General features: G+C 47.1%; 1 protein-coding gene across 12 annotated transcripts in view; it reads right to left on the bottom strand.

The window, feature by feature from the left end:
* The window catches only part of TENM4 (teneurin transmembrane protein 4), a 720,654-nt gene that overhangs the window by 113,221 nt on the left and 592,064 nt on the right, over positions 1 to 15,369 (bottom strand). For all 12 annotated transcript variants that reach the window (XM_084773614.1, XM_084773618.1, XM_084773619.1 and 9 more), the window contains one exon: positions 1,215 to 1,400. In XM_084773614.1, coding sequence (XP_084629740.1) covers positions 1,215 to 1,400 — 186 coding nt within the window. The remainder of the gene's footprint in view (positions 1 to 1,214; positions 1,401 to 15,369) is intronic.

Below are 15,369 nucleotides of genomic sequence, written 5' to 3'. Positions count from 1 at the left end.
TTATATGACCTTTCCTCTTAGGTCTCTGAGAAGGAGAAAATAATCCACACCGCTTTGCATTGTTAGAAGTGTAAAATAATGCAGTTAAGGCCTTAGGCACAGTGCTTGGCACATCATAAATACTCAAAAATTAGAAGCCATTCTTGTTAATAAATATATCATGTTCCGTAGCTATTTATTAACTGGATGATGTTGCAGGGGACCAAGGATATGAAGTAATGACAAACAGAAAGAGTGGATACAAAGTAGCAAAGTAGCGCCATTTGCTCAAAACTCCTTTTTCTCTCAAAAGCTAGAGCTTTTCTTGCCATTTCTATGAGACCCAAGAGGTCACTTTCTGCACTGAAAGGCACCTGGAATTCTGCCTTATAAAAGCCATGTGCTTACCATCTGATTGCAAACCCTTTCTTAAGGGGGGGAAAAAAAGAGGAAAGGGAAGAAGTTAAAACGCGTACACAAAGCAGTTGATTCAATAAAGAGCTTTTGGTGAGTGTTCATTCCAGGATAATAAACCAAGCGAAACGTCTGGCTGTGTTTAAAATCAACAAAGCCAGCAGGAAAGGCAGAGAGACGGGAAGAAGTGATCAGCTTGTTTTTAAAGCTGCCGACAGTGCTGCTTCAGCAGGGACTGAGTGCAGAGCAACCCCCAGAGAGGAGAAAGGAGAGAGATGCAGACAGGATGGAAGCCTGGGGCAGGGGGGAGGGGGGGATGCAGATGTGGCCTACAGGCCCTGGAGGAGAGCTTTTGCCAGGATATACTACTAGGAGCCACACAACCATAGAATGAAATTGCTAAAGATGGCTACGTGTTTGGAGCATTCCACTGTGTGCCACCCTGTGCCAAGCTCTTTACTTTCATTATTCTCCCCACCCTATAGGTGAGAAAACAACCTCAGAGAGGAGAAGGCACTTGCCCATAGCTGTCATTTGACTCATCTCTGGTTTGGGCAAAGAGCAGCATTGCATTTAGCTCAGGAAGGCTAAACAGCAAAAAGCTGCTCATCAGCTAGATGCCACGCGGGGAATGCAAGCTGGGAGAACGCATGTTGAAAATGACAGATGGTGCATTTAAACCCAACTGATGTCTAGGAAAAGCCAGTCATAATGTCATCAGATGAAAGGACTTTTGGCATCTATCCACATGCAATGGAGGGCCGGGCTGGCCCTGAAGTGTATTTCAGAACAATCAAAACGCCCTGGGACATGCGCCATACCGATGGTGCAGTGCTCGCCGTTCCAGCCGGGGCTGCATTCGCACTTGCCATCCCGGCAGGTCCCATGTTCAGCACAGCGTGGGTGGCAGGCCCGTTGGTCACATGTGGCTCCCATCCAGCCATCCTCACAGCGGCAGGTGCCTCCTACACAGACGCCATGGCCACCGCAGTCAGTAGCACAGATCTCTGTGGGCAAGAAAGGAAGGCAAAGGGGTAGGAGGAGAGAGAAAGACGACGTATTGAGCCAGTTGTTGCTGGGAACAAGGGTCACCTAGTTAGGCTCTGTGTGTGAGCGGTGGGGATTCCAGGGGCTTGGCAGAGTGATCTCCACAGACAATGGCCTCGAAGGAGAGTCCTTTGGCAGAAGCCTGCCAGCCCTAGCTTCCTCACCAAAATGGGCGGATTGTGTAGCTGCACTCTGTTTGCTTTTCCCTACTGCCAGTCTGTCTCTGCTTTTGTGCTTGCCACTTCCAAAGGGGACCGGCCTTCTGAACAGATGTGAGAAAAAGTCAAATTTAATTAAAAACCAGTTATGTGTGAAAACAAAGTGAGGATGAGTCCCTGTCGCCAAATGAAGTGCTTGTGGGCCTGGAGAGGACCCTGGGAAGAGTTTCCTCGCAGCCTTGACTAGTGGAAGGAGAGAGAGAGAGAGAGAGAGAGAGAGAGAGAGAGAGAGAGAGAGAGAGAGAGAGAGAGAGAGAAGGGGGGTGGGGAGTTGGTGTGGGGGTTGGTCCACCCATGGGTTTTTAGGATTGTCCCAGATCTACGGTTTGTCCTATGATGTTGGGTTTATTCTCAGTCCCTCCACTTGATGCTCTCCCTGGGTGCCCCCCATGCACCCCTACTCTAAGCACCATCTAAGTGAGCTTTTGGTTCCAAAGTAAACATCTGGGGGAGGAGGGGGCAGAGTGGGGCCACCTTGTCCTTCACAAAGGCTAGTCTGTGTGGGTGCAAAGCACACAGGGCCTGATTCACAAGTCCCTTGGGCTTCAAGCCAGCAGCTGCTTCATGCTTACTGAAAGCTGAGACCAAAAGGTTTCTAAACTGCAAATGCTTTTTAGGAAACTTGTGTAGCACACATACTCCAAAATCTTCTACGTCTCCAGGGCTCCGATGGAGGCCTAGACTTGACTGTTGGCCCAACAGTCTTCCAATGTATGTGCGAGTCCCAACAACTTAAATTTCTTTGCAACTGCGTTAAGTGGCACCTGTGTCAAGCTGTCTCCACCCATTTCTACCTTGTAAGAGGTGCTGTTGGCCTACAAGTTGCTAATGGTCAAAGCACTTTTACAAAAGGAAAGAAAAGGAGTAAGAGTGCTTGCTGCATAGGCTTGAGACCCTTAGTTTGTACCTTGTAGCTATGGAAAAGCTGGGCATGGCTACAAGTGCCTACAAATTCAGAGACTCCTAGCCAGCCAGCCTGGTCAAGTAGGTGAACATCAGGTTTAGTGAGGGAGCCTGTTCTTAGTGGAATACGGTAGAAAGCGAGAGAACAGTCCAACAAGCCTGTCTGTCTAGCATCTGTAGAAGATGGAGCTCCGTGTCACACATCCAGCAGCCCTCCAGGGTGCCATTTCCCTCAGACAACATCTTGGATTTTCCTAAAGACGAAAAGCAACAGTCTCCAGGCTCCACACCCCCATGGGTCCTGGGTTGGGTCACATCTCTGACACTTCCATCTATTTATGCACACTCAAAGGTCAGTGACCTCCTGGTGACTCTGGAGGCAGGCTGAACTCTCTGGCAGGGAAGAATAACTTAGCATTTGTTTGGGTTTGCCCAGTACTTCTTCCAAGTGGCAACTGACTGACGGTGTGTGAAAGTAAACCGAAAGCAACACTTCTGTTCTCTGAGGTGTGAACCAGGAGGCTAGGAGCCGTTGGGACCAAAGCTGTGGTTTTAGGCAACAGGGCACAGAGAGGCGGAGGAGCCAAGAGCAGAAAAGGCTGGCTATGTCCTGCACTTGCGTCAGGGCCCTCAGCTCTTAGCTTCAGGCACAGTCATCTTGGGTTCTAGAACCACTAACCCCTGGAAGACCAAAATCCATAGATGCTCAAGTTCCTTATAAAAAGTAGCACAACATGCTCATTTAACCTAACCCTCTACACTTTAAATCATCGCTAGCTTAGTGTTGTGCCCGAACAACTGTGTTTATGGCTGTTTCCTATATTGTTTAGGTGATGACGGCAACAACAACAACAACAACAACAACAACAATCTGTGTTCAGTATAGACGCAACTCTGCTTCCAGTCTTCAGCTGATCGAGTTTCCAGATGCAGAAGTTATGAGCACAGAACGTGGGCTTCGCTTCAGACCTGTATTAATTTGTCTGGAGGCAGTGCTGACCATGGGCGTCAGGCCTGTCAGTCTCATGATCGCTCTGAACCCTCCCTTTCCTCTGTGTGATGGGAGTGCTGAAAGCCCCACCACATAGGTGACTGACCTAGGAATCACTGTATCCCCACTGACTCACTTCTAGTGATCTCCCACACATGCCTGCCCCGAGCCCTGTGCCTAGTGCTGGCAATACACAGGCCAGTAAGATAGAGTTCTGCCTTAGGAGAGCCCCGTCCATGTAAATCACAAACTGATAGTGGCATTCTAAAGATTATTCAATATATGCATATAGCTATATATTCATATGCAGCCATTATTACTGCCTGTACCTCTTTTTAGGTACGATGGATTAAAACCTCAGCTCTAAGGAGGAGAGAGACCCAGGACTTCCCCCACGGCTTTGCCATTTACTGACTAATAAACTGCACTGCATTATATAACCCACTGAGCCTCACTTTGCATTTCTGTAAAATAGGGGTAGTAGTTCACACTTCACTGCTCTCACAGGCCTGGTATTAGATCAAATGAAGTAATGTAGGGGGAAAGATATTTTTGATTTAACACTTCTATCAAGTTTTACACCTTCCAAAGCACACTTCACATGTGCTTTCTCACTAATTTTTACAATAATGTTGTGAGAACACCTTGTTACTGTCCTTAGAGATGTGGCGTCTGAGAGCTACAAAATCTAAGGAAGCATGTTCCTTGTTTTGGCATCCTTGAAACAACGTAGTCCTGCAAACCAGGCATTTCTTTAAATGGAGCCTTAGACTAAGGAAGACCCACACCCAGCGGAGACTTTGCTCAAAGATCCAGCAGATACCTGTTACTCCCTTCTGGCCCAGTGTTCTTTTCTTTGTTACATTCAAGTCCAACCCTGGGTATCCATGAGATGAAATGGGGTCTTCCAGGCAGAGTTACCAGGATGACACTGCACTGCATTCTTTGCATGCAGAGTTTGAGCTGACATCTCAGTGCCCCACTTTCCTGCTGATCTATGCTGGACATGTTTTGCTATTGTCTGAAGCTGCCCGGTGGCTGGGTCCCCCTCCAGGGGCCCTTTACAAGCTGGGTTGTAAGCTCTTGCGCATTTTAATGGATGGGGCCCAAACCAGGTGACCCTGATGTTTATGGGGTGCTAACTGATGGTAACACAGAAAGCCTGTTTGACCAAGTGGAAGGGATGCGCAGTGCATGATGGGAGTAGAAAACCTGAGACACTACTTTACCATTTGGTTTCAGATTGTAGTCCCTATTCCCCTCCCCCGCCCCCCGCCCTTCAAATCCTTTATTTATTATTTTTGCCCTTGAAATAAAAGGAACTGTTTTATTTTCCCTTCTCGGATTCTGCCTTGACATTAAAGCAGATAAAACATCACAGGGCACTCGGCGAGAACCAAGCAGGACAATGCTCTACCATGTGCTCTGGCGGCTCATATGCCATTTTCATAATAGACACGGTCTTCTATGAAAGTGGGTCACAGATCCTCTCTAAATCTCAGGTCTCTTTTTTCTAAATGGGGGGGGGGGTGGTGGTGACAGGTATCAGCCACTTTAAAGGGTGTTGCAGGACTCACTTTCACATGGGTGACTTCCTAAGTGCAAAACTGACCGTGGGCTTGATGACCTAAGCCTGACAAAACTTGCTTTCCCATCCTCTGGGAGTTGTGGTCCAGCACCACAGATGGCGGTAACCTCTGTCCGTCAGATTAGACAAGTTGGCATGCCCCAAAGGAAAGACCCTAGCATAGTCAGAACACGACAAAAGTCATAGCTCCTTTTTTTTATTTAGTTTTCAGCTAAAAAGGAAATGAGACATGGCCAATGTAGCCAAGTCAGAAGATCAGCATGAATGATGACGTCTGCGTCACACCTAATGTAAGGAGAGAACACTTGGTAATGGCTGTTTGACTCTCATGATCAGAACCAGAATGTGCTGCCTGAATGTGGAAGGCCCCAGGGTCTGGAAGAAATCTTTTGGAGCACACAAGCAGTAGGGTAGACTTTGTTTCGGATGTGATTACCAAACTCCCCAGATGTGGGCCCTTGGGAAAAAAAAAATCCCTTAACCTTTCTCAGTCACAGTTCTGCACTTCTGAGACGGGGAGAGTAATGACACCTGCACTACAGCATGAACTGTAGAACTGAAGAAAATGGCGCGCACGAGAAGCTCAGATGCAAACTGCTGTGAACAGGACTGACTGACGGAGACCCAGGGCACAGCTGTATCAGCATGGTAGCAAGTTGCACAGGAGCAGCGTCCAGAAGAATGGCAGGGTCTAGCTTTTATCTATCTTGGTTCCTTGACACTGACACAAGTATGACAAGTTGACAAGTTTGATTTTTCCATAAAGATTTTTTGAGTATACACACACACACACACACACACACACACACACACACACACACACACACACGCTTTCTGGAGGAGATACGTATCTATTAGCTCAACCCCTTCTCAAAGCCATGATATTCAAACATTACTATCAAATAAACTCAAACAGAGGCTCAATAGTCTTGGTCGATAAGCGTTTTGGATACCCATCTCCAGCCTGCGAACTCTGTTAACTGTTAAATGTCTCACTCAGTCCGTATACTCGCAGAGCCACCTTCCTTCACACTGCCACCTGAACCGTCCTCACTCTGTGGTGTGGACCCACAAGGAACAAATGAAAAGGACAGGAAAAGACGTAAGAGTTGGTTATTGGTAATTATGCCCCAAAGTGTATACATTAGGGGAAAGTTGCCCCAGGCTCCTCTCATTAAACACTAATCTTCATACAAGCCGAGCTGAAGCCTGGGACCTATCACAGTTGCGTTTTAATTTGTCTGGACTTACTTTGCAATCCTGTTCATTAAAAAAGCTGGGAGGTGAAACTGTGTCTTAACTCTAATGGGAGAGATTTGTGTATAATTTCCCCCAAAGAGTATCATCTACTTGGAAGATGTACATTGACACAAACTGGGCATAGAGAAGGCTCCCCACCCAAACGCCTGAACATTCCCGTGGAACAAGAAAAAGGAGGCAGAGATGGGTTTGAAATTCCTTGGGTGAGTAAACAGAGTCTGCCCCGTGTGACCTCTGGAAAGTCTTCATAAGTCTGTATTGGGCAATGACATGGGTAACAAGGCGAATGGCTCTGTTTTGCGTAGGACCTGAGGTTTGGAGGATGACCTTAGGAATTTCAATAGAGGCCTTCATAGCTTAAAATGTTTCCTGATAGCATTTCCTGCTTAATTACTTGTCTTTGAAATCTTAGCAGATGTGAAGTCCAAGTCACACTAGCCAGCCTGCGAGTCTAAATGGGGAAGGGGCAATGTGTGTACAGTGCTCCCCAGTTATTGGTGGTGCTCACACATATCCCCCCCTCACTAATATCTCTGGTCAGCTAGACTTTCATTTTTATATCCCAGTTGAGCAAGCAGCTTGGGCAGATAAAGCTTTTTTTTTTTTGCTTAATGGTATTTTGGCTAGAACGAAAAGTGACTGTCTCTCCTAGCTTTCTTGGCCCGTCAACTGTGGGATCAGGCTGAGGTAAGGCCCCTGATGCGATCTGACAGTGTTTTGTGAGTCTAATTATTTAGTGCATCATTGCCTTGGTTAAACAACATGACTGGTGGAATTGGAAACCGAGGCAGCTTCCTTGCCCCCTAGCCCAACCCGCATTAGATTAATCTCTTTCTCTTTTGCTTTTTTTTTCTCTCTATCTGTCTGCCCAAACACCAGACCATCTGTCTGTCTACCCAGCTACTCCGTCATTTGGCATGTCACCATCCACCCACCTAAACCCTGTGATTCAAGCCAGTTGCTTCATCTCTCTGTGTCTTAGCTTTCTTTAAAAAAAAAGTTGTATAGAAATTGTGCAAAACGAGATCCGGATACCAAGACCTTGGGCTTGACTTAGGCAATGGTGTCGGTCCTCAGGAAGTCGGAGGCAGGAGTCTCTGCTGAATGGTGTGCTGATGAGTAGATGTGGACACTGAAGTAGCCTTCCTGTGCACTGAGCATCGTGGCTCTCAGAGTGTGTAGAGTGCTGCGGCTGGAGGGTGGATGGAGGCGAGGCTGCCCATCGCGCTCGCTCACGATGTAAAGAAGCCAGGTGTGTGTTCAGAGATAGTGAATGGTTGCGGGGGAGCCTGGGAATTGGAACCTGTGAGTGGTGAGGCCAAGGATGCTGGGATGCATAGAAACTGAAGGAGGGCAAGCCAGGAAGAGAGCTGGAGGTGCCACCAGGAGATCCCCTTAAAGTGGACGTAGAGTCAAGCGAGGAAGCGCTGAGGTCTCTGAAGAGCACCTTTTGGGGTTACAGCATGAGAAGGTACCTCAGAAATCACCTAGCCAAGCTGTAGACCAGAAGACAAGGCAAGAAGGAAGGGGGTGCCTTGCCTAATACACATGGTGACATACGTGCCAGTACTTGAGGAAATGTAAGCTAGCTACCCTGCCCCCCTCCCCAGAAAAGCAGCAGTCCTATAGAAGAGTCATCTTTGCAAATGGCTGCAAGAGAATGGTCCTGGTTCTTTGTGGTCCCTCCTCTGAGGGTCCTTTTCATGTGGGCCTCCTTCGGGCAATCTACATAGGCTCAAGTCTAACCAGGCTTTCAGTTCCGACACCAGCTCCCTATTGGTCCCCCTCCTTTAATCCTGGCTGGAATCAGGCTCATCATCTTGGCTCTCAGCACCCCAATGCACCTCTGCGTATATTATTTTTCTCAGGGTGCTTAGCCTGTAGGCGTTACCTGGAGGACCCCGACACCATGGACTAATAATATCTGCATTACCTGGTGAGTCTCATACAGCAAACGTCTCTTCTGTTACATATCTGTGTTGCCAAATGTCAGTGGCGTGGTCCAGAGAGTACCATGTAATCACCCAAAGTTCTGGGACTGCACAGAGCAAAGGCCTACAGCCAGGTAAGGAGCTGGGTGTTTCACTACTTCCTATGTGTGGGTGTCCTGCTACCTATGGGGAACAAAAACTACCCACCGTCCAGCCTCATCTATGTCACTTATAAGATGGTGACAATGACAACTCTCTACCAGAAGTTTAAAATTAATTCAAAAATATGCTGAGCATCTGCTATGTACATGATATCCCCAGAAGCTCAGGATGTGGAGATAATACAAAATTAGACTTATCTCTGAGGAACCCATGTGCACAGACTAGCACAAAGCCAGCCACTTGTCCAGTGCATGGTAGGTTTTTAGAGTACAGTTAATTTTTCTCTCCCAGGGGTGAGAACCTCCTGTGTTTCCAACAAACAAGCATTTCTCGAGTATGGCAGCCCCTCCTTCCTTCCCTCACAAGCTGAGCAGACGTTTGTTGTGTCTCAGTGCAGGTTTCTGGAAGGAACCAGAAGAGGCAGAAGGTACAAGAAAGAGCCTCTGATGTCCCTACAGTAATTAGTCTCCTCTAGACACCGATGCCAAACTCGAGCCGCTCGCCTGTGCTTTTCACCTTCCCTCCCCAGAACCCTCCAGCCAGAAGTGCTCCAGGTCAGGGCTCTGCTCCATAGACTGAGAAGGCAGGAAGCTAATGAGCCTTGGAAAGCGCATGGCCTTTCACCTCATCATTCGGAGAGCTCTCAGACCAGGCACAGACTAGAAACCCAGGACGCAGGAACAGAGCAGGGCTCCACACCTATTCCCTGGGGTCCGGATTTCAAGTACTGACAAAGTACCTGTGGCAAGAAACAGTAAGCCGCTGCTATTCACCTTAATTGGAGGGCGTCTGGCTTCCTGATTAGAGGGCTTCAAACCTAGGCCAGAAGAGGACTCGGAGCGGCGTCTGAATTGGCAGGATAACACCCAGGAAAAGGCCAGGAGCAGAGCAGCCAAAGAACATGACCGGAATGCATATTTTGGCTAGGGCTGGAAAAATCCCTCACTTCAAACTCCTCTAAGAGAGCCTAAGGGGGTAAACTGAGGAGACAGATGATGATAGATCTTCCCAAATCCCTCTAACTCTGGTCTCCTTTTATAAAAGGCTTAATTTCTCCATCTAGCCATGAGTTCATCTATCTGGTTTTCCTAGATACTGCCACCTGGATGTCCCCTAGGTACCTCAGACTTCCTACTGGTGTTACACAAGCTTTCTGTTTATTTATTTACTACTATTACCACCATTTGTCTATGTGCTGTATATGGATGTGTGATAAATGTGCACATGTGAGTGACACCCACGCACGTACCTGAGGAAGCCAGAGGAGGACATGAAGTATCCTGCACTATCTCTCTGCTCTGACACAGGGTTTCTCCATGATCCTTGAGTTAGGTCAATTGCTAGGAAGTGCTGCTTCTGCCTCCCATAGTGCTGGGAGTGTAGGGATGTGCAGCCAGCCCTGGCTTTTTAGTGTGGGTGCTGGGGAGTTGAATTAGGGTCCTCTTGCATAGATAGCAAGCGCTCTTACCCATCGGGCATGTCCCCTGCCCAGCCCCATCCTTAGAGCTAGCTTTCTAAAACCAAATTTACCCATGCCAGACCCCTGCTTAAACTTTCTTCATGATTCCCGATGACAGACAAAACAACGTCAAGCTCTCTGTTTCTCGTTTGTGGCCTCTATGGCGTCTCCCTCTCACCTAAGATGACTTACACCGCACTACTTGAGATGCCCAGAAAACACTCTGATCTAGTCTACCTCTGCACATTCTACAAATATGTGGTCTTTACAGTGGGCTGCTGCAAGGAACTTTTACTTTTGTCTGATCAACATCCATCACCCACTTGAGCTCTGACCCTTCCCAAGAAGCCACCCAGATGAAAGAGCTAGGCACGTCCTCCCTCTTTCTAGGACTTAGTTTTTATGGCACACTGAGGAGTTTTAAGGATCAACTCAACACAATTGAGAATCACCTGGGAAGGGAGTTGCAATGAGGGAGCTGCTTAGGTCAGGGGGGCCTGTGCACATGTCTGGATTCCTTTAATCGGCGTGAGAAAGTGTAGCCTGAAAGTAGATGGCACCATCCCCTGGGCATGCGTTCCTTTCTTGCGGTTCTTGCCTGTAGATATGATGTCACTAGCTGCTTTGCACTAGTTGCCTTGATGATGGACTATGACCTGTAACTGTGAGCTAAAATAAACCCTTGTCTCCCATAGGTGGCTTTTGTCAGGGTATTTTATCATGGCCACAGGAAACAAAAGCAAGGCACATGGTCCCTGGCAATGGTACTGCATAAACTGATTGGCACTGAGTGATCCTGACTCCTGCCTTGCCTTGCCAGCATCAGCACAAACCTTGGTAGTTGCCAGGGAAAGAGTTGCACAAGGCATAAATATGAGCCCTGATCCCAAAGGATCCTGCCCTCAAATCTTGGTTTCCCCAAAGTATCTTTGGGCAAATCACCCAAGTTCCTTGAACCCAGGTTTCCCGGGAACACCACCTGCCATGCCAGGGGCTTATGTAGTTATTTGAATAAATCATGAAGGCAGATGGGGAGGGACTCGGTAAGATGTAACATTTCCATTAAAAGAACAGGATTTTTTTTCTTCTTTTAAATTACAAGTTATTGTACCAGCGGTTTGATTCAGGAGGCTGACTGGAGATTTGCTACAAAGTGTCAGCCAGAGCATCCAAACAGAAGACTCTGAAGTCCAATAGCAGCAGGGCTTATATTTGCATACTGAGAGGCTCCAGTTCTGATAGAAAATGTTCCAGGGCTGTCGAGGGAAATTCTGCTAAATTACAAAGCTGCCAGCTCTTGCTTTATCAACCTTTAACTCTGGCAGTATTTAGCGGTGTGCCTGTCTGGGCTCAATTTTCCAGTCTTTGATGAAGTGCTGGGACTGACCATCTCGTTCTGTCTAAACCTCTGGTACTTCCCAGCCAACTGGTGGCCTCTTCCCTGCCTCCCCCTCCACCCCACTCCTCTGCACTGATGTCAATCTCTCAGCTATTTATTATTCTGAACTTTGAGTGTTAGGCTGTCACTGGCTTCGGGAAGGGGTATGGGAAATGTCAAGTCTCAATGGATAGTATTCCTCTGGTGAAATTCTAACCTTGAGTTCCCGTCTCGTAACATACCTTTACAGAAATAAGCCGGCCCGATCGTTTCCTTTTGATGTTTAATTGGCTGTCGGCACTGTGCTTTCTGGGCTGAGAAGGTAATGTTTCTCAGAGAGAGAGAGAACAATTCTGGCTACACATATGAGACTTGTAACAGGGGAGAGTGCTCAACGCCGAATCTAATTTTCTCTACCATCCATGAACATCAGACAATTTTTTTCTGGCATTAAAGCATCTCATTCCATCTTTCTGTCATTAATAAGAATTAAATTCTCTTCCCTCAAATTTAAATGTAATTATATTTTGCCTCGTAAATAAAATCGAATTACCATTTTCGAAACTTAGCACTAATGCAATGGCTCTGTTCAGAGCTTTAATTTTTCTTAACCCTGATGCTACTTTCAGCTTATTTTTTAAGCATTTGGTTCAATTTGCTGTCAATTGTGACTTAATTTAATACAGAGCTTTTAGTTTCTTATCAATCCAATCTATCCAATTCTTATTGTTCTTTTACATGCTTTGTGATTTCCTTTCTTTCTTTCTTTTACTTTTTGTAAGGAAGGGGAGAGGGGGAGAGAGAGAGAGAGAGAGAGAGAGAGAGAGAGAGAGAGAGAGAGAGAGAGAGAGAGGAGAGAAAGGAAGCTCAGAGGATCTGGATCTGAATTCTGGAATGTCTCTACCCAAATTCAGAAAGAACCTGGGCCAGGTAGATCTGAGAGCAAAGAAAGTAGCTTGAGGCAGATTCTGAACATGAAAGTATCCAGGTTCATTGAAAAAACTTAATGCAGGATTTTGTGTGCATGTGTGCTGGTATAAGTGTGTGTGTGTGCATCTGAGTACAAGTATGTATAAGTACATGTATGTGCATGCATGTGTGGAAGCAGAAGGCCTTAGGAGATCTTTGCCTTGTTTTTTTTTTTTTTTAAGACAAGTTCTCTCACTGAGATCTGGCTTAGGTTAGCCTAGCCAATTAGGTTTGGCTGGCTGGCTGGACAGCCCCGAGAGAAGCACCTGTCTCTGCCTCTCCAATATGAGGGTGACATGTGCAGGCTGCCACACTTAGCTTTTTATGTGTGCTGGCACTTGGACTTGAGTCTTTATGTTTATGTGGCAAACACTTTGATGTCTGACCAGTTTCCCTGGACTCTAATCCGAAATTTTTGGTGAGGTGTTCATTCAGTGAGCCCCTAGAGTTGGACCCTGCCTGTGCTGCAGCTTCGCTGGCTGGTCTCTCTACCCCAGTGCTCCTCTCTGGTGAGATGGTGGAACAGCTCTCCCATCAGCCTCATAGAGGGCTCTCTGCTGCTGCCCATATGGTTTCTGTCTTGGGTGCCAGGTAGCCTGTATTCAGTTCCCTTCTCCTAATAGTTCTCAAAATTTCTTGACAATGACCTTTCTGGTCATCTCCAAGAATTTCATCACTGTCTAACCTCTATGGTCCCAAACCTATCATATGCGTACCAGCTAGGGTTCTTAGCAGGCTGTGTGCATGGGGACCCGTACTTGAGGGGATAGCATGGCTCTCAGATACTTAGCCAGCACACAGGACACATGGGAAAGAGTGACAGGAATGTGTGCAGTTCTCTGGGTTGGGTGCAGGCTCCTCTGTAATGCTGTCTATGGAGACCTGGCAGGGAGTCCAGCCACTGTTCAGAGAGGAGGCTGATGCCAATGTGAGGACTCTTCTCCAAACTTGAATCTGTTTGGGGTTAAGAACCACTTTGGCTGGGGCTGGAGAGATGGCTCAGTGGTTAAGAGCACTGGCTGCTCATCCAGAGGTCCTGAGTTCAATTCCCAGCAACCACATGATGGCTCATAACCATCTATAATGGGATCCGATGCCCTTGTCTGGCATGCGGGCTCTATATGCAGATAGAGTATACATACAATAAGTAAGTAAATAAAACTTTTTTTTTTAAAAAAAGAACTGCTTGGCTAATTTAGACCTATTTATGCATAATAAAAATATACTCATGTTTCCTTTATTAAGTGCTTACTGAATGCCAGCCACCATACTAGGCAGTTTATGCACATGTACAAAAGCTAATTTGGAAAATAGTCTTGTGATGTGAGTTATTATTAGGAGTGCTAATGAATAACCCGAGGCTTGCCCACGCAGCCTGGTCCTACTCCAGCTTTACTGATGGCACATGCTGCCTTCACACCCGTGTCACTCAACCTCCCATGCGTCTCCACCTGTGACTCCATGAAACCCAAGTACAACAAAATGATAAGAATCATAAACTACTAGCACGAGCACTGTATAGGCGAGAATTCTCTGCTATGTGCCGCTTCTTTGAGCCAGCAACCCAGAGGGATAAAATACAGCGACATTCATAGAAGATAAGATGGGGGAGAGAGCTTGCCGAGCCGTGGGATGAGGACCCAGTTCATGCGGCTTGGAAGAGAGGTTCTGGGGAGAGAGTGAGAATGAAAAACCAAGAAAAACCTGGCCTGAGGCAACTGGTGCCTAGAAAAGGCCAAGGAGCCTGAATTGGCTTTAGAAGCCGGTAGACTCTGAAAGAAAAGTCAGCTTTGCTGATTTTAAGGACCGGGTTAGGGAGGTTAAATTTCCTCCCCCTTCTATTCTGAGGAAAAGAAAAACTAGCTAAAGCGCTTGGAGTGGAGGCCGGGCACAGACACGCAGCGTGCCGGCTCTGGGTGGGAGCCACTAAGGGGGTGGCTGGGAAGGAGTGAGCCAATGCAGCTCCTCGTCCAGGAGGCTATGGGGGACCAAAATGAATGAGGTCTGGACTGTGACAGAAATGCATTCTATAGAGTGAGTGGACGTGGAAAGAAAGGGGGAGTAAAACCCTTGGAGAGGAGCCCCGAGACAGTGCAAACATCCTTCTGATGATGCTGGGGTCTTCCTGGGAAGCTTCAGCTGTAGCACACCCCCCCCCGTTTTTATGGGGGGCTTGAGGGCTGTTACACTTATTTTGATCATTCTCTGGTTAGGTCATTCAAATCATGAGACCCTACGGTCTGTCTGTCCTTGTATTGGGGATACCGATAGACGGACCCTAACCTCATGATGTTCATAGTTTGTCTTGAGAGACATGCATGACAGGACTGCAAGACAGAGATCATATTACCTCTGGGCTTAATACTATGCTTTGCATCTGGATGCCCCCCAAAAGCCCCCAAAAGGTCATATATTTAAAAATTAGTCATCAGCCTGTGGCACTATCAGGCACTTTTCTTATGTGGGACTAAGTACAGATAAGTTAGTTTACTTGGGGCGTATCTTGGAAGAGAGTAATGAATGGTACCCTGGCATTTCCCCCTCTTTCCTTCACTTCTCAGTAGCCATAACAGAGCAGCTCCTGCTCCGACCACAGTGTGCTGCCTTGACACAGGTTCAAAGGCAGCGGGGCCAAGAGACCATGGACTGAACTTCCAAAAACTGTGAGCCAAAACTAAGCCTCACTCTTTCTTACATGGTTGTCTCTCAGGTGTTTTGTCACAGTGCTACAAGACTGATTTACTATACTTAAGAAAGGCCACACAGCACTCAGATCTGGCTGGTGTTTGCCACTCACTAAGCAGCAGGGCATGGATGCTGGTGCAATCCCTCTAACCTTGATGTTTCCTCATCCAGCAATGTTAACAACAGCAGCACGACTGTATTTACGATTTATTTTGTTCACAAAACAAAACAATCTACCCAAAGGCAGGAAGGGGTTAATTTGGCCCATGGTTCAAAGGTTCAGTCCGTTATGTTTGGGGAAGTTATGCTAGCGGTGGCCTAAAGGCAGCTAGTCACAGCATCTTCACTCGGGAAGCACAGAGCCATGTTTGCTGCTGCTCAGACC

The sequence above is a fragment of the Acomys minous genome (genome assembly GCF_964271855.1).
Source record: "Acomys minous genome assembly, chromosome: 2".
Taxonomy (NCBI): domain Eukaryota; kingdom Metazoa; phylum Chordata; class Mammalia; order Rodentia; family Muridae; genus Acomys; species Acomys minous.
This window is presented reverse-complemented; position numbering and strand designations above follow the sequence as displayed.